The sequence below is a fragment of the Epinephelus moara genome, chromosome 24, assembly GCF_006386435.1.
Source record: "Epinephelus moara isolate mb chromosome 24, YSFRI_EMoa_1.0, whole genome shotgun sequence".
Taxonomy (NCBI): domain Eukaryota; kingdom Metazoa; phylum Chordata; class Actinopteri; order Perciformes; family Serranidae; genus Epinephelus; species Epinephelus moara.
The window spans coordinates 35171405-35197403 of record NC_065529.1 but is presented as its reverse complement, the minus strand read 5'-3'; the positions used below and the strand labels follow the sequence as shown (position 1 = coordinate 35197403).

Below are 25999 nucleotides of genomic sequence, written 5' to 3'. Positions count from 1 at the left end.
TCCTACTGTACTGAACAGAAATGTCATTATGGCAGTCTGACGTAGACTGTGAACGACTGGCAACCTGTCCAGTGTGTTTCAGTGACTTTTGCCCAATGCATGCTGGGATAGACTCCAGCTGCAGTGTTTGAATGGTGACAAATCTTTTATTCTTATAGAAGAACTACTACTACATATTTTAAGTCAACCATATCAACTGTATTGATGATAAAAATGATATAATAATAAACTTTATTTATATTGCAGATTTTATTGCAGATTTCAAGAATCTAATAAAATAATAAATAAACTAAAACATAAATAAGCAATGTACGTTGTCTCTAACTTTGTTTGCAGAGGAGATGTGCGAATAAATGTAATGTTTAACTATTAATTGTTCTGTGTGTTTATTTGCCATATATTTGGTTTATGACTTTATTTTCTTGGGTTGGCTGTGGAGGTCACACTGTAACTGTTTCATAAGTCCTTTTTACACAGAGATCCAGTATAGGCCGCTACAAAATCCCTTCATTACGCTGCTTTTGTATCTTTGTATGGACCCAAACAACAGCAGCATCATGTCGCCCCAGTGTGTGATTTAAGCAAGCATGCCAGCATCCTGGAGGCAAAACAGGCATGATTGACGTGACATCTAACACAACAGCGTCGGCCTCTAGTGTGACATATAACGTGTCTGCAGCACTTTGAAAACAATAACAATGGCTTTAACATGGCAATAACAATTCATTTATATGGTGGTTGATTTCGCTCTTTGCTTTGAGGGTAAGGAGTTCCCTGACCTCATTCTCTCCCCAGTTTGCGGACATTTTTGTTTGCTGTTCTTCTTTCAGTTAGCTTAGCTAGCTGCTTTTTAAATCCCTCCCATAGTCCCGTCCCTCCTGCTCTCCTTTTTTACACAGATGTCAACTTGGTGCCGTTACTACCTCTGCTGCCGGCTTAAAGGCTAGACAATCCTGTTCCCCCATTTTGTGATTGTACCTTTTATAAAGAACGGCGAGGCTGATTAACGGCGTGAGACTCCTGCCTTGAACAGGCAGTGTAAAAAGGGGGCTACTTTACTGTATATCAGGCCTATTCAATTGCCAAATCTGACCAGGAAGCAACCTCAGAGCGGCCCGGCATACATAAATCAGATATATTCGTATGACAAAAATATGTAAACTACACATAGTGCCTGGGAGTAGCTAATGAGTGGAGATGTACTGTTAACCACTTTTTCCTTCCCGATACCGATTCCGATCCCTGAACCTTAGGTATCTGCCGATACCGAGTACAGATACGATACCTGCGCGTAAAATAAAAATGGATGGGATATGAATTATTGTATGTCTCAGCTCCTAAAACTCTATGTAAAATATTAATAAATAAATACATAATAGTAGAATGAATGCCATAAAACTTTTTTATTATTATTATTATCCAGTGTTGACACAGATCAAGACACAGGTTAAAGTGCAGCCACACAATTTGGTAAAAAAGACATTTTAAAGGCTACAGTAGAATGCTCTTTAAACTCCGCTCCGTTTCCGTGTTGTTTGCCTGTAGCGTGCATATGCGTAATGACGTGAGGCATTACGTGGTATCGGATTGGTCATAGGCTGTTCTCCCCTGCATTTTAGGCAGTATCGGAGGCATTTCTGATACTGGTATCGGTATCGGTACAACTCTACTAATGAGTGAGCCATCTTGCTTCCTTGTTATCTCTGAGCACAATATCGGGAAGGATGTACAGACCGCTATAGCAACACCCACAATCACATCTTTCACGAAACAACTGCAAAACAACGCAGTTGAAAATGCAGAGTAGCTATTCAAAACATCTGGGCTGTAGTTTAGTAGTCAAAAAGTGCCATGTCTTTTCCTTAACACTTTCTCTTAACCTCTATACAAAACATCATGAGGTTATGTGTGTATGTGTGTGGGAAAGAGATACTGGTAGATTAAGAGTGTGTGTTATTGGTTACTGTTGTGGTTACACTTGTTATGGTTCTGTTCACTGAAAGCATTGCCAGCTCTTTTTTGCACTTTGTAATGTGCCTGGGTCAAATATGTGATTATTTTTCATGCTAAAATAATAAACATTGCTATTTTTACTACATTAATTTGCATTTGTTTAAAATTTGTCATGAAAAATAATAACTTGCTTTTGAATAGGCCCAATTGAATCTGTAATTGAGGAGCCCTGCTGTATGTAGTGTAAGTGAATAAATGTGTTGATTATACTGTACATTTTAATATGGACCCCAGGAAGAGTGGTGGTTGCCAAGGTAACAACTAATGGGGAGCCAAATGAACAATAAACAATAAAAACAGGCATCGTTGGCAGTCATTTCACTGTGTTTAGATTCCATGTTGTGGGACTAGAAGAAATGTGTTTCCGTTTATCCCACACTGTGTCCACTAACGCTCGCATTAACAATCCTGAGAGCATATTTCACCCAAAGAGTGCTGAATGCATTGAATACATGTTTTCTGTTACATCTGTCAGCATAAAACATAGCTGAACTAATTGGAATATTTCTGAGAGCTTTCAGTCCCTTTTGCTTTCAGCTGATGTCATATAACTCCGCGGTTGTTTCAGTAACAACAATTTGTCGCCCGTCCTAACAAGCCTGAACAATGGAGGAATGAAAATGGCTCTGCAACAACTCAGGCAACAATCATGGCAACAGATGAAATAAGAGGAAAAGGGGGAAAAGAGCAGGTATTCCATTAGAGGCAATTTGAACTCACCTGGTTGGGCGGGAGGAACTCGTGGTTGTTTTCATTCATGTACATGTTGTCACCATCAAACTGTGGAGGGAGAGGGAGGGAGATGAGGAAACGGTTAGGCAGAGAGCGACACATCACAACAGGGACAGAAAACAGAGAATTTCAGTTAGTCAGTAGAGATACAGCAACAGAGTAACACAGCAGCCTAATGACTGCAAGTCCTCGGCTTATAGACCTCGATGCTCTGGTGGATGTCAGTAATTACAGTTCATTAGAGACACGTATAATTAGGCCCTGTCAAAGCTTGTGTAACTCACACTCTTTCGTCTCAGCTTGCCGACAGCCTGAGATTGTGTGTGTGTGTGTGTGTGTGTGTGTGTGTGTGTGTGTGTGTGTGTGTGTGTGTGTGTCTAAGTTCGTGCACACCTAACTGCTGTGATTCCACGGGTGTCATAAGGCGACTAAGGCACAACAGTGTGATAATCACTACACCGAGAGCACAACACTTGCACCAACGGCCATGTAGTTAGTCAGCCAGCGAGGTTGGCGAGTCACATCAAATCAAAGGCAACATTAACGTAATCAAACGACATATGACAGGTAAGCCAGCCAGGAGGTTGACCCAGAAATTGATTTGCTGTGTCGCACAGTTCGCTTCAACAGCAACAGGAATTTCCAGGGACCTACTTTCGATGTTGACTTACGGTCAGACTAAAAAAACAAGTGTTCAAGATGATTTCTAGTAAACTGACATTTTTTTGTAAAGCTGTGGGCGGATCATGCTCCTTGCTCTGTTTGATGTCATATGTGCTTTAGTGTGGGTTTTCCAACATCTCTAGAAAGAAGGTGGTATCATAATTAGGACTGGGTATTGCTTAAAAAATTACAATACCAGTATCTTTTGAAGTGATACCAATACTAAGAGTACTGCATTCAAACCCATGTGAACGTAGTGGCATGAAGTATAGCCATCCTTTCAAACATTTTGGTGGTAGCTTAGCATGCTAAACTGCAAGCTCTGTCAATACACAACACTCAACTTCACCATACCACAGACAGTATGGCTTATAATTGCTGCTGCGGGAGTGTGAGCTGTCAGGGCTAACTGTTAGCATTACCTAATGGTCATTAATGAGTTAATGACCAATCAAGCCGTTTCGTGTTGGTATGAATTTGTTGGGATCATTTAACAGCTTGGTGTTGGATGTTAGCCGCTGTTGCTGTGTTAGCTTGTGCTCACTGCGCAGATGCTAAACTGACTTTCGCCAGGAGGAGAGCAGCTCCAAGTCTGGACACATGAGCAACAGATATTTTGTTTGGACGGTCCAGCATCAGACACTCGCAGCACAATGGATTGAATGCAAATCGTTTGACTGGAGACATTTGGTGCTACTTGATACTGAGTTATTCCAATACCCAGGCCTTGTCGTAAAAGAGGTTGACAAATAGTGAAATCTAAAGCCCCTCTATCACTGGACAATAAAAAAAACACAACAAGACCCCCTGGGTTTTGTTTTTAGGGGGAATGGTTACAATCAAAACCCAAGTAGACACATAAAATTTCACCCCATTCCAGTGCAAACTTTGGTCTGCGTCTAACGTCTGCGACTCTTTGTCATCTCAGCCACAAATTCCATCGTCTGCATTCAAGCAGCGCTCAGACATTGTTCCAAAGTCTCCAAATTTTGACAAAGACTCAAATACAAATAACAATGCAATGGGAAAGGAGTCTATGAACTATTTTTAGCGGGTTTACTTAACCGTACATGCTAATTTTTGGTGGGGAAAAGGTAAAAGAAAGACCAAACACAGATGCTGTTTGGCCAGTCACCCTAACCAATCATTAACATGGCTGACCAATCACAAATCAGTACTTCTGTCAACCCTACCCAACTAGGCCCCCAGTGACTGATGACTGGGACTCAAGCGGCAACCTCTGGGGCTGAAAATGAAGCTAACGCAAAAGTGCCAGTGGAAGTGGAGTTACTCGAATCGCCACTTGAGGCTGGCTCTTAAATGTCCATCCCCATAGACACCCATGTTAAAATGCCCAACTTTAGTCTCCTCTGTCAGAAATACTTAATAACTCCAACTTGCAATTACAGCCAGGAGGTTGACGTAAACAGTTTTGTCGACTCAGTTACTCGAAGTTATGAGCTGAGTAGTGTGACGCCATGTGGCATTACTCCTTCTTAGCCACACCTCCTAGTTCCTACTCCTTCATATATTTTCATTTTGTGACCAGACATAATCAGAAGATCAACTTCTTCCTGGTTGACTTCATCCAAATATTTATTGAGACCTAGCAACAACCTATGACCAATACAGAAGTGCCAAAAATTGCAGTTCCTCTAATGGCCACTTGAGGCTGGTTCCAGAAGTGAGTCAGTCCCTATAGACTGCCATGTTAAAGGGCGCAGCTTTAAAGCAGGAGCATGTTTACAGCCTGGTACAAACAACAATTTCAGTATGTATAGCTAATTTTATGACAACTGTATGGTGGGTGAGTTTTTATAGATCTCAAGTCTGTACATTTAATTAAGGCCTAAAGTTACGCATAATTAAGGGCTTGGCTGCTTGAGTGAAGGCTGTCACCACAGTCTGAGTCAGATCCACCTCTCGCTCCTCCACAGCTCCACCCTCTCATCTAAGTATGGTCACTTCTGGCTCCAAGAAACAAAGATGGCGAGGGCCAACATGCTTAACTCGAGGCTTCAAATGGGCAGCCCACAAACAAATGGTCAACGTCACAGCAGCTACGTCCATTACTGTATACATTCTCTGCCGAGACTACACAGACCACAAGGTGAGAGCAGCCTTTAGCGCTTTTGCACTTTGCCAGAGAAACAAGGACCCCTCTAATCCAGAACTCAGAAACACTGAGCCCATGAAGCCTACAGGGGAGGCTTAGGCTGCAGGAGAGGTGACGGTTTGAGGTTATGGGGATGAGAGAGATGAGGGTGTACCCCTGAGCTAATGGTGAAGGAGTGGGTAGAGATCATGTATAAGTGGGAGATACAGTGGGAAAGATACTGTAGGAATGGGGAGGATGGAAAGAGAGAGAGAGAGAGGAATAAATACAGAGCAAGGACAGAGAGCATGAATGAGAAGGAAATAGAGCCGGAGAGGAGGAGGAGGGCTGTAGCAGCAGTAGTGGCGATAGAGCCTGTGGTTGTTCTGGCTGTAGTGTGATTAACACTGGGGTCACAGCCAGAGGCCGCAGCTTGAAACACACTGGCATACAAACACACGCACACACGCACACACACACACTCCCAGAGGCCTTCCCTGCTTCTCTGTCTGACACTATTTGGCACCAGCCATTTATGAGGAAACAAAACACACCTCAAGACAGCTCGCAGTGGCTGAGATGAATTACTGCTGCTACTGTAAGGTCAAGTAACAGGATGGATATGTGCCTACAGTAACTTACTAGGGGTGTTTCTCAAGCTGTGAGCAGGGACCAAAATGGGCCACAATCTTTTTTTATAGCCAAGTTTCAGCGTGTGTAATAGGCTATGTGTTGGAGTGACTAAATCTACTGTACTGTAGTTGTTCAGCTGTTCAATCTGAACCCTATTTTTTTATATTTTTCATTCAAATGACAGCCAGGTTTCACTACAACAGTTTCCTTGCATCTTTATAAGACAGAGCACCAAACAAACTACACTACAAAGACACTTCCTTGCAACATTATTCAATTTGAAGCCCCAATTCCATCCTCACGTTATCACTCAGCTTCTGATGGCACTGTTACTTCTAGTGCAATGATTTCTCTCTGATAGCACTATTAGTTTGCCGGAGGAATAATCATTGTATTCTGCAATGAAAATGAAATCACTTTCTTTATTGCTCCTGGAAAATGATTTTACATGCTATCCTAATCACATCGAGCTGGAAGTGACGCTATCTCAGAATAGGTTATTTTCACACCTGCAAACCAGATGTCGACGGGCGAAACAGGGCAAGTAGAAAACAATTATACAGAAAGTCGAAGAGCAGACCGGAGTGTGCGGTGGTGCTCCTGCAGCACAATGTGAAGGAATCGCTGAGGGCAGAGTTGGTAAAATAACAAACAATATCTAAATTGAGGGGAAAGGTAAAAATAGTTATTTCCTGCCTCTTTGTGTTTAGAAACTGGTCAGTTCAGCTACAGTGCAGATACGGGAGGGGAATGTAGCTAACACAGTTTGCACTTGCCCTGTGTCAATCTGAGTTTAATAGCCTAAACCAATGTCAATGTCAAGTATGTTAAATTATTAGCACACATAACACACATTTGCTTTTGTTGCTGAGAGTTACAAAGACTTAAAACAGGTGGAAAGATCTAGCCTGGCAGCTTCAAAAGATTTTAAAGTTGAAGTTTTACAGTGTTAACAGGTCATGCAATGGAAGACTTTTCTGGGGGGGGGCAGGTGCAGTGACTTCCTGGCTTCTTAACTGTTTTAACCTGTCTTATTCTAAGCTAAGCTAACTGGCTCTAGCTCTATCTTCAAATTCAGCATACAGACATGAGATTGATCTTGATCGTGCATTTCCCCTAATGTTAAAACTATTTCTTTAAAGCACAGAAATGAAAGTCAAATTCCTGCTCCCAAACTTTATATTCTGTTCTTAAAGCTGAGGTAGGCAGTTTCCTGGAGCAGGCATAAAAACGAGAGAATCTGAAATCACACCCTGTGCATGTACAAGGTTCACACAGCAACCTGTACGAGCACTAGTCATTCATTTAAATCATGCCAATTGTGATTGTGATTCCAATCTCAATGCCGTTATATAGCCGCAATTCTTTGAGATACTTTCCTTTTTTCTTTGCAAACCTGTGAGCCTGTAAAGCCCTTTCAAATGACACTGTGATTCAAGGCTCTTGCCATCGTTAGGTACATAAACCTGAACTTGAAGCCGCAGCTATGAGCCTTTTGTGTATGATTAGTAGAAGGCTAACTATTAGCTACATTTTCTCTCCATCTCTACAATGCTTTAACAATATTTACACTTCAGACTCTCTTTCTGATGAGTCCGTCTTCCTTTTTTTAGGTTGCTTTGCAGTGTAGGCAGTCATTGCCAGTAAAACTTTTTTGTAGGACTTTCTGCCATTGAATTAAGCTTTCACCATCTGAAGCGACATGCACGCGCATCTGCATTTGCAGAACAGCCAATAAGAAAACTGTCTTTCTGAAATGAGTTGTGATTGGCCAAAGTCTCCTGTCACAGGCTAGATTTTCTGATGCCAGAAAAACAGAGCCAAGAGGAGATGCAGAAGTCTAGTTTTCTCTAAGGGGCTGTACACATGCTGCGTTCAGTTCAAATTTTGGAACGCAGTAATGCACGGCGTATGTCATGTGACGAGAACCAACCAATCACAGCCGATGAATATCTTTCTCTGCTTCCGTAAATATCAGTTTGTGATATATATGGAGAAGTTGATCATGTTAGTGCAGGGCTGAAAGAGCTTTACATCTGTCCTTCAGACAAAAGGCCGACACACTTATAAACAGTGTCTGGAAGAAGATCAGCTCTGCACTCAGGATTTCAGGTAAACAGGCTATGATACGGTGCTTGTTAAAGTTGCTTAGCAACCTCAGACGCAACCTGCCGCAGCGCTTTTGAAAGCTGGCACAGAAAAGGCACAAGACTAACACCCAGCACCTGACCTTGCGTCTTCCAGGTGGTTAGAAACGCAGCATGTGTACGGCCCATAATACGCCACTTATCTACTGTTTGGGTCGGACTTCTTGCAGTTCATAGAAGAGACAAAAAATACCAAAACAATTTAAAAAAGAGTGAAAATGACAGTAACGAAATGATGCTGTTCACTGTGGAGACAAGAGGACACCGTCATGAAGCAGTCTTTACACAAGAACCTTTGCAGTGGGTGACTAAACGGGGCCAAAAGTTAGAGATGTGAAGGAATACTGAAGTTCTGCGGTTGAGAAAATGTAGTGCCAAAGTAAAAGGCTGTCTGATGGCAAGGTACAATGGTGAAGATATTCTCAAAACAGCATCCATCTAAACTTACATTTTTTGATAGGCTTTTAAGTGACTACAATACTTTTTGTTACTAACCCCCATCCCCATCTTAGCTTCCAACTATCGACACAACATTATTTAGCGGCACCCAGTGTCCGACCTCGCATTTTCAAGGTGCTTCAAAATGCGTCATGTGTACGGCCCCTAAGACCACTTAAATCACAATGTGCTTAAAAGTTATGATGCAATTTTTAACCAACGGTGCGAACAAACCATAAACTGCCTACCCCACCCTAGCAATAGCTATGAATTAATTCACTAAGTAAACTAAATCATACTTTACAGGTGTCTAGAGAAAAATAGTTATAAAATTGGTTTCTTTTGTATAATCAGTCTCGCTGTCCATTTTGCTTCCAAAAAGTTAACCACATTCAGTTTTCCATCCAGCTGAACTGTCCTTGGGCAAGACTCTGAACTCCAACCTCCAAGTCTGACCAATCTGACCTCTGAGTAAGAGGTTCATTTCATCCGTGATCCTTCCTCATTTAACATTTTAAACACATAAAGGACGATAACAGCTTTTTGGGAAACAATGTCAAATACACTTACACAGAGATTCATAATAACAAAATTAATACAATTATTTAAGGAGCCAAATAAACTATAGTAAAAATGCACTAAGAACAAATTAATCATGCACAGGGCTTTACAGCAACGGTCTGGGAAAGCTGCTCTGTCTGCCAGGTGGCGGTTGTTTTCTGCAGAAATCAGATAAAAAATGTGTGCATATAAAATCTTCCCTCTCGTGTAATCTGACTCATATTATGTAGATCTTTTTTTTTTCTTCCAAAAGTCATAACATGCTCACTGTGAACACACGAGCAGTTGACATATGAGAAAAAGGGGCGTTTGTAAGGGAAGGGCGAGCTTGTCGTGTCTCTCTCTGTTTGCTTTCCTGAGGCTTTGAGGTCATTAATCATAGCGGTCAAATCTACAGCAAAACAATTGAGCAAAGGAAAACACAGACAGAGAGAGGGAGAGGGTGCAGCGGGGAGGGAGGAGAGGGTGAAGGTGAGAGAGAGGTGGAAAGCTACAGTGAGATGGAGGAGAGGGGAGTCGTGTTGAGCGAGGGAACGAAGGAGACAAATTTCCAGATAGATTGAGGCTTGAGAAAGGAAAGGGACAAGCACGGCCTGCACAACTGACGCACTTGACACCAGACTCCTGTTTGCATAGCAGAAATGCAAATACATGAGAGGGAGAGAAAGGGAGGGAGAAAATAAAGTGGGAGAGATGCTATAAATAGCTTTGTGTTTGCGTAAAGCCAAACCAATGTCAGTTTGATGCAGGAAGTGCACCACAGTCATAGAGGTTATAAAACAACTGTTGACTGGAACACAGCGTATCAGAAATGTAGCTCTCCAAAGCCTTCAGACAAGGACTCACATCTACAGTGGCATCTCAAAACTCACAGCAGTTTTATCCATCCATTAAAGAATAAGTTTCTCTCACAAAAATATATCAGAACTTTTTAAACTGACAATTCATAATTGTTTGTCACTTTTAATGGTTACAGTGAAAGTAATGGAGCAGTTTATAGGTTCAGTGTGTTGATTTGCTGCGATGTTTTGGGGTTGTTGTTTTTTCAACACTCTTATTATGTTCAGTGCCACAATGAAAATACAAAAAAATATTTTTAAGTTTTTCATTTTGTGTCATTCTTCAATTGTAGACTCAAAAAGCAGCACATGCATCCAAAAATGATAAGTACCACGCGCTGGACAGAAGAACAAATACAAAAATACAAAAACAGGTCCACACACCTTTTGAACATTTTAATCGTATCACCACATGTGATGTTTCAGGCACCAGCCCTTATTCAGACACGAACAAGATAAGGAGACACACTTCTATATGTACAATCGATGGTGGCCGCCCAACAGATTATGTGATAACACATGTAGCTATACAGAAGCCGAGTACAACACACTGCAAAACCAGTGCATACAATTACAAAAAATACATTAACAAAAATTAACATCAGGTAAAAAAAGAAAAAGAAAAAGAAAATGTCATAATGACATGAAAATTCACAGTGAAACTGTAGAAAATACTTTTTACAATTCATATATTTTTTCTAATTTTTTACAAATTTAAATTAAATTAAAAACTATTTTAAATGTATTAAATAATATGTTATGTGTAGCTATATCTTATCTTACAAATAGGCTTTTGCTGATCCATTTTTTCTCTCCTGGACCCAATTCCAATACCTAAACTCTGGGTATCTTCAGGTACTCTGTAAAAACTGGTTCCCATCGCTCTTTTTCCCAAAGTTACAATCTGTATAACCTCACAAAGTGGTATTTATTAGGATAAATTAGACATTATCATGCATCAAAAATGCTGTGGCTTAAAAAATCGAGACACCTGCTCAATGGGAAGTGGCGTTTCTAGATATTTTTTATAGTGGTGGCCAGATGGGGCCACTGAAAATCTTTGGGTGGCACACCAAAAACCAAACGCCATTACTGGATTTTAGAAATTCTATTCCGCTGTTGTAGTATTCAGGCTAGTTGAAAACTATGTTAATATGAGAGTTAAACAATCGCATGTATGGTTTCTTATTTTACAGTTAATGTTGCTAATTATCTGATGTGCATAGACTAATATTGACACATTTTGAGTTCCACAACAATCATGTTTAAATGTTATGTATCTGTATACAGGCAATTCATTGTTATCCAAATAGGCTACTTGCCCTTTTCCTTACCAAGACAAATATACAACTTTAATTTGAGGGAGCTCATTGACTGAAAGGAACAAATCATTCACCTGGAACAAGCCTATTAAGGTTTAAAGCCAACCAATGTATCCTCATTCAGTGGTTCGTATGATATCTAACGAACTAGCACCCCACGAAGGACCTTACGTACTCAACGTTAAGTTATGTAGGTTAGTTTTAGAAAAGGAAAAATGGTGACAATGTATTTTAAAATAACTCAAAGTTCATTTGGTTTCACACGGTTCCAAACACCGGTCTCATGGGGAAAAGTCCTACACTGTTTGACCAGTACACCACCCCGACTTGCCTCCTTACTTGGACTTTCTGTCTTTATACAACTGCCTACTTTCCCGCCATCAGTGGATGGTCACGTGATTACAGCCTTCTAAATTACGTGACTTATACATGAATTACTGGCTCATGCTGACATGGTTTATATATAACTTGTGGTGCATTATTTTGCGTAGGTATACATACGAACAGTGCATGAGGACAGCCTGAACCACCACATAGAGGCCTCCATTTTTGATTATTTTCACAAACGTGTACTAGCACTTGTATCAGAGTGGCCATGGGCCTCTGCCCCCCCACCCACCCTTGGCGGCACCACTGTCGCTTTGACTGTAACATATAGCAAAAATAGTGAATTTTATAGGGACATTGTCAAATTAACTGAACTTAATGTCTGACCAACAGAGATTACTGAGGTCAGTAATGGTGCAATGCATCCCTGCTTACAAAAAACATTTCTTAGATCAGTTTTGTATAAATTCTATAGTCCTCCTACCACCATTACTTTGCATTCTGTGCTACAGCGTTGCTAACCTGCATTGATCTACACCAAAAGCTTTTCTCATAAGGTCGCTGTGAGCCAAGCTGTGCTTTTACTGTACGTACAGAATACCAAATCACACAACGGGCAACTGCAGCCAGGGATGTTTTAGATTTAAAGAAAGATGAGGAGACGGAGAGAAACAGGACTTAAACCTCCGTCTAGTCTCTCTTCATGGTTACAGTGTGCGCCTCCCTAGTTTTTCATCCCAGCGTAACTAATCGCACGTCAGTCAATGTGCCGATGGAAAGAGGCAGCAGTCAAAATACCTGTGTCAGGACTGTGGTCATTAGAGCATTCAGTGACTCGCTGGCAGGCACGCACGCACACATACATACAGACATAACCAAAGCACACAGTAAGGGGGGGATGGTGTGGTGTCAAGCAGATATGGATTGTCTGCATGTATGTGTGGCTATCTCTGCTGCCGCATGTGTATTTCACCTTTATGTGTTCCTTATGTGTGCACATGTTTGCATGCTTTATAGACAACTTAACTTCTTGGCTCTGAATGTGTGCACACTGCATGCGTGCCGGCGTGTTTGTGTAATGTATCCTGTCCAATAATACACACATTGATCCCAGCGAGATAAAGATAACAAAGTTAGACCTTCCATAATATTTATTTTCCCATAACAGACCTGCTCAGCCACGCCCAGTCATATAACTCCATGCAGATGAAATATGGTCTTCATTACCTTCAAACCTCAACACACAGAAACTAGTGAGGAAAAACAGAATTGCCCTTCTTTCTCGACTGAAAGAGCACGAAATGAATTGGAGCAGCTGAGATTTTTTACATTACCATGACAAATACGGCGAAATGGGGAGGCAAGGGAGAGAGGAGGGAGAGATAGCGGGAGAGGGAGAGAGACACATGACGACAGACAGAAAAGGGCAGATCAGACAGAAAGACCAAATTGTGTGAAAAAAAAAACACATCAGCTCAATTTGTGCTCGACTGTAAGCTGTGAGCTGAAAGGAGAAATAAAATAAGGGATTTAGCTGGGAATCATGTTAAACCATGCAAGTGAATGAGTCCCCAGAGAAGAGTGTTCCCTCTCTCGCTTATGATGGACTTAATTGCCTCTATCAGTGTTAAGATATAACATTCATCTCAGGTTTATTGCTCTGCTTTATGGTCTTGTCCATCACACTGAGGGGTTTCAAGAGGCGGGCCACTCCTCAAATGGCACCTTAAAATAATGAGACAGATTACAAAGCAACGAGGGGAGGGGGAAACAGAGAGCAGGGGAGAAAAAAAGCATCATTTATATCTGGAAAATGAGAGCATTTTACAAGCAGATCTGGTATGTGAGCAAGCCGGCGAAGCAGAATGGTTTTGATGGTATGCCGCTTGGATTACTCTTTGGTTTCTGGGTCTTTCAAAATGCATGGTTCGTCGGGCTAAAGGCACACACATCTCCCCCACCTCTGACCCCCGAAAGCTCTGGCTAGGTGTAGGATTTCAGATGGCCACACAATCGTACCATTGTGCTCCTGTTAACACAATGAAAACAAAGCTAACACATCGCTGACATTCAACTCCCCCCACTCTGCCTAACCTTGACTTCCAGCACGACTCAGGTGGAACACAGAAACGGGTAATCTTGCCATACAGAAATCTGAAAAGAACTCAGAATGAGACATAGAAACATACTGTTGGTGAGGTGAAAAAATAAGCGATGGATTCCGTCTGCACCAAACAATCAAGAATATTTAACATAAAATCAAAGCTTAATGTGCTTCTGGGGCAGCGTGACATTGACATGTCATTTCATTTCTTTAAGATGTGGTTCTGATCTCCTAAAAACAGGCTGCTTCTCATCACATGAGGGCTTGAGAACCATGTCTGCATGTTCCATTAAATCTATTAAATCCACTTGCATTATATCATAGTGCTTACCACACAATAGGAGCCTTTCAAGGGCAGTCCCGGAGGAAGCCAACAAAGGGCCCTCTCTTTCAGGGTCTAGTCAAGTAATTCAGAAAGAGCCAAACACGATTTTTGTGTGTGCTGATCTTCTCCACCAGACCCACAAGCGGCAATTTCACCAAGTCGAGAAAAAGGCTGTCACAAAAAAGGAATAGAGTGGAAAAAGAGAGCAGCAAGATACCTGTTTTTTTTTTCTCCTCACAAGTGCCTTATTTAAAAAGACACAGGGGCTGGTGGAGAAGTGTCCTTCCCTAAAATAGTGAGTCTGTGAGACGGAAAAAGCACAGACCTAGAAAGAAATGCCAGGCAGCGATTTGAGAGCAAATGAGGGCTGATTTTATTCAATAAACACTCGTATTTGCATATTTGTCACCACAGAGGGAATGTTTTCAGTCTGTCTGTCTAACCTTACCACCACAAGAGAACATCGTTATTGGACGACTCGAGACTTCCGATTACGCAGGGTTTTTCAAATCCTGGTGTTGTACAATATCTGCACATGGTGACTGTGGTACGCTAAAGGTTGAGGAAAAGATTGTGGTCATGGAAAATAAGCTAAGGTAAAGGTAAAACTGGTTAGAGGCAAATGTTAATTGCAGTTGTATGATAGGACACAAACTGCAGGTGTTACACCCTGAACCTTCAGTTCCCTATCGCGTGCTACTTTTAGCACGGCATTAGCACTGCAGTTGGGTACCGATTTCAATACTTTTAAGGGTGCCAACCAAATTATGTCCGTACTCCTGAGTACCAATTCACGTTTAATCAATCAGGGCCAAAGAGCGCATTAGGGTGAGGGATTAAATTACTTTAGAGAGATGAAAAGAGAGCAAGACAAAGTCACCCCTGCTGCTTGTTCAAGCCACATCAAGTTGCAAGCAATCACAGTTGTGGTTACACTTTCCAAAATGTGATGCAGACGATGCTTGCTGCAATATTTCTGACGCAAAATGCAACTGAAACACATTTTCATTCTTACAGAGAGAGTTAAAAGAAGGTATGTTGGGTACCCATACCGAAATCCAGGCACTGTTACCTGTTCAAATGTGAACGCTACCCAACCCTAATTAGCACTGAAAATTGGTGAGGTGTGGCATTGTCCAATACAGACTTCATTTAGAGATACCAGGCTGACATCTCTGTTTAGTACTAGATTTCAAATTTGGTGGAAGAAGCTCAGCCATCAGCTAAGAACGAGCTGCTTCACTTTTTTTTTAGATAGCACCATTTGCAGCCATTTGTAAAGACTTTATGACTGCTAATACTTAAATTATGCATATTAGAGCCAACCTGCAATTGCTGATGACATTTCTGAGCTGAAACAATTATCAGTCTGTCGATCAACAGAAATTTATTCTGCAGCTATTTAGACAATTGATTAAGAATTTCAGTCATTCTACAAGCAAAAATGCCAAATCACTGGTTCCAGCTTTGCTAATGTGAAGATTTAAGGCTTTTTTAGTCATAAAGATGTGATGATTATGAACTGAGTGAGCAAATGCCATTGGGTTTTGGACTGTGGGTCAAACATAACAAGACATTTGAAGATATCACCACAGGTTCTGGCAAGATATAATGAGAATTTTTCATTATTTTTGGATGTTTTTTGGAGAGAGCATCAACAAATTGGTGGATAATGAAAAATATAAGCTGCTGCAGCCTTATAGATGATGCTACGGCAACATTATGATCTTCTGGTTATAGATTTGACACCTTTGAAATTTTGAACAAACCATCCCCTTACAAAGCCTTATTATGCCAGGAAAGGATTTAGGTGCTCTCCAAAAAACATGCCTGCCCCTACCACATTTGACAAAAGTTCAAATATTCATGTTTTTACGTGCGATCTAAGCAGCTAATGTTAGCTCAAGCAGGGAGCCAACAACCTGGTTTTATACATCCAAAGAACTATAAAAATGAAATTGCTTGGCGACCAGACCAGGCCTCTAATTGACCTATGGCTAAGCCCCGCCCTCAAACGCGATGAGCCAATCACAGTGTGTATAGCCATTCCCATACACTGGGACATTCTCTGCCTGGACGTTCATTGAAATGCATTACAGAAAGTCCGTTTCGTTCGGGTTTATGAGCTTTTTCAGAGATTTTAAGTTTAAAAATGGTCAAACGGTGTGCATGGGGTACATGTAACTCCGACACAAGGTATCCTGAGAGGCTGGGCGACGAGGTGTATTTTTTACCCTTTACGAAACCACATCTCAACCGAGAAAAGTGCCTTTTTTGGATAAAGTTGTGTGGTAACGTTAGACCACAACATCAACTCAACGTGAATAAGATTAACAATGATGTCTACATCTGTTCTAAGGTAAGTCAACATCATGTTTGAGGCAACATATTGTCACTTTGCTGGAAAGAAATATAAAGTTATCTTTAACATCTCTAGCTAACGTTAGCTAAAGTTAGCCTAACGTTAGCTCCTAGCTGCGTTGTTCATCATGTCACCCTGTTTGCTGGGAGTTCATTAGCCTATTTTGTTCTAGTTTTGTACATTGGTGATTGTTCATCATTGTTAGCTGTTGTCCAAAGGGCTCTAGTTAAGCTAACGTTAACTTCTGGAGCTTAGCTTCATTAACTTATCTGGAATCGCAGAGAGAACAAAGGTTGACAAACGTTGTGCTGAATGATTCAGTGTAAATACTGTAGCACCAAACTAATGGAGAGACACTCTTGGTAAAGATGGTAAAAAGGCCGTTATCCTTTTCTCATATTCTGAGCCAAAAACCTTCAGTGGCACTTTGATGCGCCAAAATTTGATCGTTATGTCTCCAAAAATCATCAGTTGCCTCCTGTGAAATGCGGTGTACTGTGACACCTGCCATAGCGCCGGCAGAGATATTGGATAAAGCGAGATACCCCACTCAGCTCACTTCCTGATTCAGTGACGTCAGCGCCACGCCCCCGTAGGAGACTTGCAGCAGCTCTGAATGTATTGTCGTCAATGAGGAAAATGAATAGGCTCTGATTGGAGGAAGAGCTAACCACGCCCACTTAGGAGACAGGAAGAGTAACCGTTTTCTTAACATTGGATAAGCCTACGGTGGGGTATCTCCTTTATCCAATATCTCTGGCGCCAGTCACTGAATGTTGATATTTTGTCGGAAGGGGGGCGTGGCTTAGCCATTCAACATGATGATGACAATATCATGTTTTACATTTTACACATCTTATTGTCCGACTTTTTTCCAAATTTCTCTTTTTCACATGGGCGTAGGTTTTATTTCAAAATTGGGCAAAATATCGATATCATGAGATGAGACCAGAAAACGTCTTACATTTGGATACCAGACTGTTCTACCTAGCTTTACCCACTCAGCCATTATATCCACATTACTGAGGGTTATTTAGCAAAAATCTCATTGTGTAAATATCTGGTTATGCCTTATTATTCCAGGGCAGGATTTAGGTACTCTCCAAAAAACATGGCTGCCACTCCTCTATCAGCACAACTGTCTTTCACTGCTATACTGTACTTGCAAATTCAGATCTAGATGGAAATTTTAAAAAACATTTTCTATCAAAAAACAAATTTAAAGAACTGTACAGCCTTGGCAGAGGTATATGCTCTCTGAATCATTTCTAATTGAGAATACTTTTGGAGAAATTTTCATAAAACCCTGTCACCCTTTTAAATTCGTGCGTTTACGACCTTCTCCATTCAAATCACAATGACTGTGTCCTGCTTCATTCAGTAGAGCACAACTCCAGCTGTTTAAGAACTGTTTTCCCAAGAAACCGACCTGGTGCGCACAAGTACAGTAATTTGAAAACACACAATATAGCACCACCAGGAAAGAAAAACCTTCTTTCTGTATTTGGGGATCTCACCATGTATTTAAATCTAAATGCAGCATCCAGCACCGTCTACTTCTGTCAATAGGGCTCAAAATAATTCACTGTTCTTTCATTCACTGCCATGCTGACTCCACATCCAGCATCTGCCACTAGCATTCAGGCAGAATTTTTTATTACCAATCTAATTGCACATTCCACCCTGACAAGAGCTCATTAAACCTTAATTATACACATGTTGTTTTCTACAAACATCTCCATTTGGGTCTCTCTGCCTTGTAATTGTTCAGCAGGGACAACCAGTTGAGATTTCGCAGATTGGAAGTGAATAAGAGAGAGGGAGAGAAAGAGAGACGGAGAGAAAGAGAGAGGGGGGGCTAGAGAAAGAAAAAAATACCAGAGAGAAACAGAGAGAGAGAGGAGTGTCTGGAAGTAGGTCATGCCTCTCCATAAACAAGGCATGGTTTCTAAAATAATATACCCATCCAGTGGAAGTAATGCCAAACAACTGAGCGAATGTGGAGCTCATGTAATATTTACAGAGCACTAATACATAGATGGCAGGTCTTTTTCTCAGCAACCCCCCACCCCCCAACCCCCCTTTCCAAAGCCAGAGGTTTCTTTCTCTTTTTTCTTTTTTTATCAGCTTTTTTTCCTCTTGCCATTTGAATTTCAGAGAAAGCCAACTACATTGATATATCTGGCGGGGAGGGGGGGGGGGGGGGATTTGGGGGGTGTTAAGATGTTGAGTTTCCCCTCACTTTCTTTCTCCCCTTCTCTTCCGCCTCTCCTATCTGTTCCTAGCCCTCTCTCTCTGTCTCCCTCTCTCCTCTTCCTCTCTCCATTGTTCCCGCCGCATTGGCTTTGGCTGTGATGTTTTTTCACACATTTGTTACATTTTAGCGAGGGAAAGTGGGCCTTAATCCAGACTCTTTGAGGCATGGGCGATGATATTACTGTGGAGAATCGGCCTTTTAAAGACTTCTTTTAACTCCAGCTGGTGCTGTAAGGTCACCGAGCACTTGTTCGACGTCGGGCCCAGCATGATGCTTCTGGGCTCGGGACTAACTGGCTGTGTCGACTCCAGGCCGGGCTTTCTGGGCTTTTGACAGCGCCTGGCAATGCCAATGCATGAGGGAAAAGACTGTAAAGGAAAACCTCTTCAGCATGTTTGCAAGTCCAGGTCCTGTGAGAAAAATACCATCAGTTGATTATTATGTTTGATGTGCAGGACATTTCCAGTAGCCTACCTGATTTGACAATGAAAGGGGGGGTGACTGGGTGTATAGCTGGCATACTTAGAAATGAACAGTATGCAAAGACGGTGCATTTAGATCCAGTTAAATTCCTCCAGAGAGAAGCTCGGACTATTTCTGACTCACAGAAATAGAATAGTGTTTCATTGTAGCTACACAAAGGTGACTGTGACAGTTATTTGTCCCATAGACTGCCATGCATTTTTACAGTTTACTGTCAATGGGAGGACTGACATATACGTGCTGATTACTGTAAAACTTCAATTAGTAGCCCGGGCTATTATTTGCTTATATCACTGAACTCAACAGGCCTATATTAGGGCCAGGCTTTTAATTCCTTTCACACAAAACTGTTTTGTTTTTTTCCAGCAAAGACGTGAAACACGATCAAACTGTTTACTTAAATGAATACTGAGACAGCACATCAAAGAGAGAGAGAGCTATGACACTTGTTTTACGGCACCCGAGGAATATGGCACCCAACTTACTGACAAAATGCGACTTTATCCACTTAAAACAATATTCATGACTTGGATTAATTTTTACAATAAAACCCTTTTGATCATTTTGATCAGTGGACCCTTACGGACTAAAGAAATATGAATAACTTGCAGGGTGAACGAGGAATGGACACATATTCTGACTTTATAACAGCTTCAGAGGAAGGGAGTCACCACTTGTTTTTCATTGTGGTGGTCAATGTGAATGAATTACTGTCCTCCCTGGCGCTCATGGTTTCAGTAAAATTAACCGAACGATTGCACTGTGGAGAATCTAACCGAGCTAACTATGTGTAGCATCTCCATATTGTCAAAAGTTCAAATACTTGTATTTGTATGTGCGGTCTAAGCAGGTCTAATTAACGTTAGCTCAAGTGGGCAGGTTTTATACATCCAAAGAACTTCTATAAAAATGAACTGCTTGGCAACCAGACCAGGCCTCTATTTGAGACAGGCCCTTATTTGTCAAAATGTGTAGCTCCACCAGGCTAGTAAAAGGGACTGGGGGACTGGATGTTTCATTGGGACTGGGCTTTTAATTGAGGTTTTTAAGGTACATATTTTAGCTACACTGTAAGGTGATAATTCAAGATTTTTTACATCAACTTTTAATGGAAACGTCTCATGATGATGACAATGTAATGCTTTACATTTTGTTAAACACAGTTCAGTGTTCTAATATGTTATTGTACATACACGTTCCTAGGGCTGGGCAAAATATCGATATTTATCGATATCATGATATGAGACAAGATAACGTCTTACATTTGAATAACAACTGTTCTATTATTTAGCTTTACCCACTTGATCATTATGTCCACATTACTGATGGTTATTTAGCAAATATCTCATTATGTAAATATTTTGTGAAGGCACCAATATTCAACCCGACAATATCACTGCAATATCAAAATCAAAAATACTGTGATATTTGATTTTCTCCATATTGTCCGGCCCTACATGTTCCATATGGTGATATACACAGTATAACAATATTAAAAGAATATTATGAATAATCTGATATTGATTTCAGCCCTGTCACACTACTACATCAATTGTTTGAGGTTTACAAAACAGCCTCTTGAACAAGTAATAAGTGTTATTATGTTCTCAAACTGTATTAATGAGGCTTCTGTGCATGACACCTTAAAATCAGATGCTTTTTGACAATCTGTGGCGGCATGAAATGAGATGTCTATCACAGACCATCCGGTGTCACCGCCACTTAGCACCCAAAAAAGCATCGAGTGTCCACGCTGAGCCTCTCAGTCATCGCTAGGGACCTTCTCAGCCTGTCACTGTTGACACTCGCTGTATGCATCATTGATACCCACCCAGCAGCAGAAAATAAATAGCCTGCCATCAGATCACTCCTGCTTTGCAATATCACAATTATCTTGGCAACACTTTTTTTCTCCCTCCTCCTTTTCGTACAGCAGGCATTTGTTTTGTGTCTCTGTTTTGTTTGTTGATTCAGTTGGTTAGTTAAAATATTCCATTCTTAGCACAATTACAGTGGAACATCACTCAGTTCTCACCAACATCAAACACGCTCACTGTACGGTGTGATGTGAGCCATGTCAAGATAAACAAACATGACATATTAAACAGGAAAATGAGTCACTCTTATTATCTCACCAAAATAAATCTGGAAAACACTAATTATAACAACCTGTGCGTGATCCTGACTGATTCACCCCTGCTCTCTGGATGTCTGTGTGTGTATGTATGTATGTACAGTGTGTGTGTGTGTGTGTGTGTGTGTGTGTGTGTGTGTGTGTGCGTGCGCGTGTTAGTGTGTGCATGTGTGTGTGTGCGTGCGCGTGTTAGTGTGTGCGTGTGTGTGTGTGTGTGTCTGTCACATTCTTCTCCAGCTGCTGCCTTAATAGGCAGTCTCTTAGATATTCGCTACAGAATAGCGCTCATGCAATATTAATATCTCACCAAAATATGGAAGCCGGAGCCCCCACTCCATCTCTCACTCCCTACATAATTGACTATGCAAGGCTCCAAATCAGCTCGGAAAAACGAGAGGAAGACAGAGAGAGACAAAGCGAAAGAGGTAGAGAGAGGAGGAGATGTAGCGACCAAGGGAAACAGACGGAGAGAGGAAGAGAAGGAGTCCTGAAACGATCCTGTCTTCTCGGCGCTATAGCAGATTCTGAACCTTCACCCTATGTATCACTGTCAGAGCAGTGGAGCTAAAACAACAACAACAATAACAACAACTACAACAGTAGCTCAAACAGTTTGACTCCCTGCAAAGAATATGCTGATGCTTATCCAACCTCGGCTTAGAGCAAACCTCCTCTCCAATCCGAGTGATTGTGAATCACCTTAAACACTCATTGGATTTCAATATTTTATATAATTGTTTAGATTCCTGTTGTTCCATTACAGATGACAATAAAACTCGAACACGTTGCACCATGCATGCATGCAGTAAGGTAAACTGAGCTTGCCTATTAAAGCTCACTGATCCGCCAGTGGGTCAGTTATTGGAGCGCCATGCTGTGCAGCCAAACACTGCTGAAACCCGCAGAGTGTTATATTAAATTCTAGTGGATATTCTAAAGTTTCCAAAGACACTAAACTATCAGGGTGATACTAGAGGAAATGTGCATACTATGATGCACAAGATATATTTGCATTTGAAGAAACGGCACGACTTTACTTACAGACAGCGTGGAATATGGTAGATACATCTTAAAGCTCAAAGGTGCCCTGTGGTTTCACACTATGCCGCTGATCTATATGTGGTGGTAATGTGCCAAGAATCACAGCAATGCACCGACAAAGGGCAGAGAGGAAGAAGACTGCTGCCAAGTTCACACTGATGTAAACAATGCATCTGGTTTGCACACGTTTTATGATAAAGAAAATGCATTCAAGATTTTTATTAGACCTCATTGAATTTAGTGGGAAACATTAAATGTGAACAGAAACTTTGAACTTTAAAGGAAAAACAGATTAATACTGGATGTGAAGGGGTAAAACTTGTGGATTTAAAAGACAGGAAAATGCCTGAATAATGATACATGTAACAATAATTATCAATCATTACACATGTGCCTGTGCTTCCTAGTTCATGTCATAGCTTAGCTTAGCATTGCGGCACAGGCGCAGCAGCTAGCCTGGCTATCCCCAAAATTCTGCTGATGACGACACTAATGTAAAATAACAATGAGTAGCCTTTGAGGGAGTTACTGCACGTGCTGTCATTATTCCTTGTTGTTAAAGCTGTAGGTTTGTTTCAAAATTTAAGGGGGCGCATATTAAGCAGGAGGTCTGGCGGTCATCAAACACTCCATTTCCTGCATTTTGGTGAATTGTTATATTCAAATTTGGGCCTCTTCTGCATCAATGTATGATGCTAATGCCACTGTAATTGTGCTAAGCTGTGTGCTGGTACTTAATGCTGCTTGCATGTCTGCTTGTGCTAACGTGCTAATTGTTGTTACGTTACTGTATTGTACTTATGCTCTGCTGTTGCTTGTTGCTTTGCATGGCTTCTGTTTTTCCCTTGAGAATTCCTGTTTGCTGTAGTTAATGCTGTCTGCATGTCTTCATGCTGTATTTGTCCTGTGAATTTTATCCTTTTATTCATATCAAAACATCTCGCCAAAGGACTGCAGTTGAGAATTAGCCAGCTGGCTAACACTGGCATATATACATGGTACTTCCTGCCTCAATCGTGCGTATTTGCTTCTTCTTATTCTTCTTTCTGTTTAATGGGGGATTGCAATCTTTGCTTTTGAGGCTGCACAGTGCCACCACTTGCTTTAGTGGAGGCAGTGTTGCGTCTATGAGTTGTGTTCGAGCAGTCTGCTAAAAAAGAAATAAAAGTCCTCTGCTACTTCACTGCTTTTTTTACCGTCTTGTCTACGGTAGCTGTTGGTTACAGATTAAACAAGATTCAAAATGTTAAGAATTGAGCGTTGGTTGGTGGATTTTTTTTGACAGACTCAGGCTAGCAGTTTTCCCACGCTTGTAGTCTTTATGCTAAGCTAGGCTAATTACCTCCCGGTTCCAGCTAATGGACATAACTTTTCTAAGATGTTTAGATTACAGTCATTCAGCCCCATCCAAATGCAAAGGCTTATTTGATGGGATGTCGATGAGCCAATCACAGTGTTCAACATCATCAAGAGAGGGCTGCAGTAGAGCCATGTCCCCTTTTTTAACAAACATGGCTGACAGTGAGGACAGATAGGCGCAAAGGGCACATTTGAGTCTATAAATCATATTGTTAGAGTACACAGTTTGTCCTTTAACACCTTTTATACTAAAAATGAAATCTTATATTACTTATACATGTCAAAATATCATGAAAGATTTACAGCTTTTACTCAGAATGTTTTCAAAAACATCCACTATCCATTGGATAGACGGTGGATTTGAGTGTCACCGGAAAACGAATTGGGGAAACACACTTTAAGTTGGGAAATACTGTTCTCGTTTAATATTCTAAAGATACAGTCAGCATATAATGCATCCTATTGATTATGTACACAGTAAATTTAATTTCAGGAGCTTTTCAACACACTATTTTCTTGAGATACTTCAGAAATTGCGGATATTTTGAGAAGCATTGATAAGTACAATACAAAATGCATATGTAATGTTTTTTGTGTTCAGATTATTCGTCCATGGGAATGGACAGAAAAAAATAGCACACGGTGAAGTACTGTTACTAACAATTTATGAGTCCATTTAGACTAGAAATTCAGCATTACAATATAGATATTTTTTTTGTGTTTGGAACTTAATTGGGTTCTGAGCAGGTTAACGTACTAAGTCAGTAAGAGGTTAATAATCTTAGCTATTTAAAAATGTCCATTGTCCAGCCCTATGTGTATATGTTTCTACACAGCACACTCACTTCACACACATCCCTGCCTAATGGACATTACACACTGTGCACTTGTTAATTTGGACAGATTAATTCACGTTAAAGAAGAATTCATAAAAACCAGAGAGCAGAGCAATAAAGCGTACACTCAATTTTTACAGAGATTCCCTTCAAAGCCACTAATACAACAGAACTCCCCCTGCATTCGTCGAACACGCAGGGATGGTGAGATCACAGCAGAGCGCTGGGGGTCAGGCCCTCTGCACCGAGCATTTAAAAAAATGAACTGTAGGCATTTAGAGCCATAATAGATGTTGAAAGAAAGAAAAGGAAAAGGTTGCGGGGGCAGAGCCAGTGGTTGGGTGGGGAGGGGGAGGTGGGCAGTGCACCTTGACAGGAAACATAGAGGTGAAGAGCAGGAGTTGGAGGTTAGTTTGACAGAGAGAAAAGAAGTGGTGGTGGTGGTGGTGGTGAGGAGAAATGGGGGTGGGGGGAGTGGGGGGAGTCGCTGCGGAAGTGCCAAGCCCACTTTTAACTGAACCGAGGGTGGTGAGTGGTGGTGGGGTGAGGCAGAGGGAGGTGGGGGGGAGACAGAAGATAGAGATCAGGGGAAAATAAAAGGGGTGTGCAGGGGAAGGAAGAAGGGAGGAAGGAGAGGTTGGAGGGGGGGTGAGAACGAGGGGGGTGCAGGGACCTTCTGCACCTTGACACTTGCTCTCACCACAGCACCTGATAAGTGCAATGGAAAAACGTCTGGTTTCCTCCTGCATGTTAAGTGGTTTATATTCTCCTCCTCTCCATGCAGCCTGTAGCTACAGTCTGCTACTGTACTGACGCTACAGCGAGGTAATAACAGACAAAAGGAAATGACAGAAAACCAAAGAGACAGGGAGAAAAAATAGCACGTATTGTCTCCTGTTGTATTGTTTCTTTCTCTTTTTTTTTATGATGAATTCTAATCTGCGTGAGAGATGTAATCTTTAAGTTGGTGGCAAAAAAAAAAAAAACACGATCTAGAAATTTTCCTTTCTTCATCCATTATTTTTTAACACGTCCCTCGTCGTTTCAAAAACAATTTCTGCATCGAGATCCAGATGCAGAGTTTTATTTGCTCAACAGAGGATCAGATGCGAGCGGATATATATCTTTACTACCTCATGCATGTACTGACAAGGAACTCATTCCCATGATTTGTAAGTGGGTCTCTCCACAGAACAGCATTAACAATATTCACTTTAGATAACGTATGATTCCAGGCCCTAGGAGAGGATGGGTTTCTTAGAAATGCTTTGTTAGCACTCTCCCCCCCTTGATAAATGATTGAGGACATGTGGCCTGAGACATCAATA

At 41.2% G+C, this 25999-nt stretch overlaps 1 protein-coding gene across 4 annotated transcripts in view; it reads right to left on the bottom strand.

Moving 5' to 3' along the window:
- tox2 (TOX high mobility group box family member 2) overlaps positions 1 to 25999 on the bottom strand; it is a 143646-nt gene that overhangs the window by 65324 nt on the left and 52323 nt on the right. For all 4 annotated transcript variants that reach the window (XM_050037223.1, XM_050037226.1, XM_050037224.1 and 1 more), the window contains exon 3: positions 2734 to 2793. In XM_050037223.1, the coding sequence (XP_049893180.1) occupies positions 2734 to 2793 (60 nt within the window). The remainder of the gene's footprint in view (positions 1 to 2733; positions 2794 to 25999) is intronic.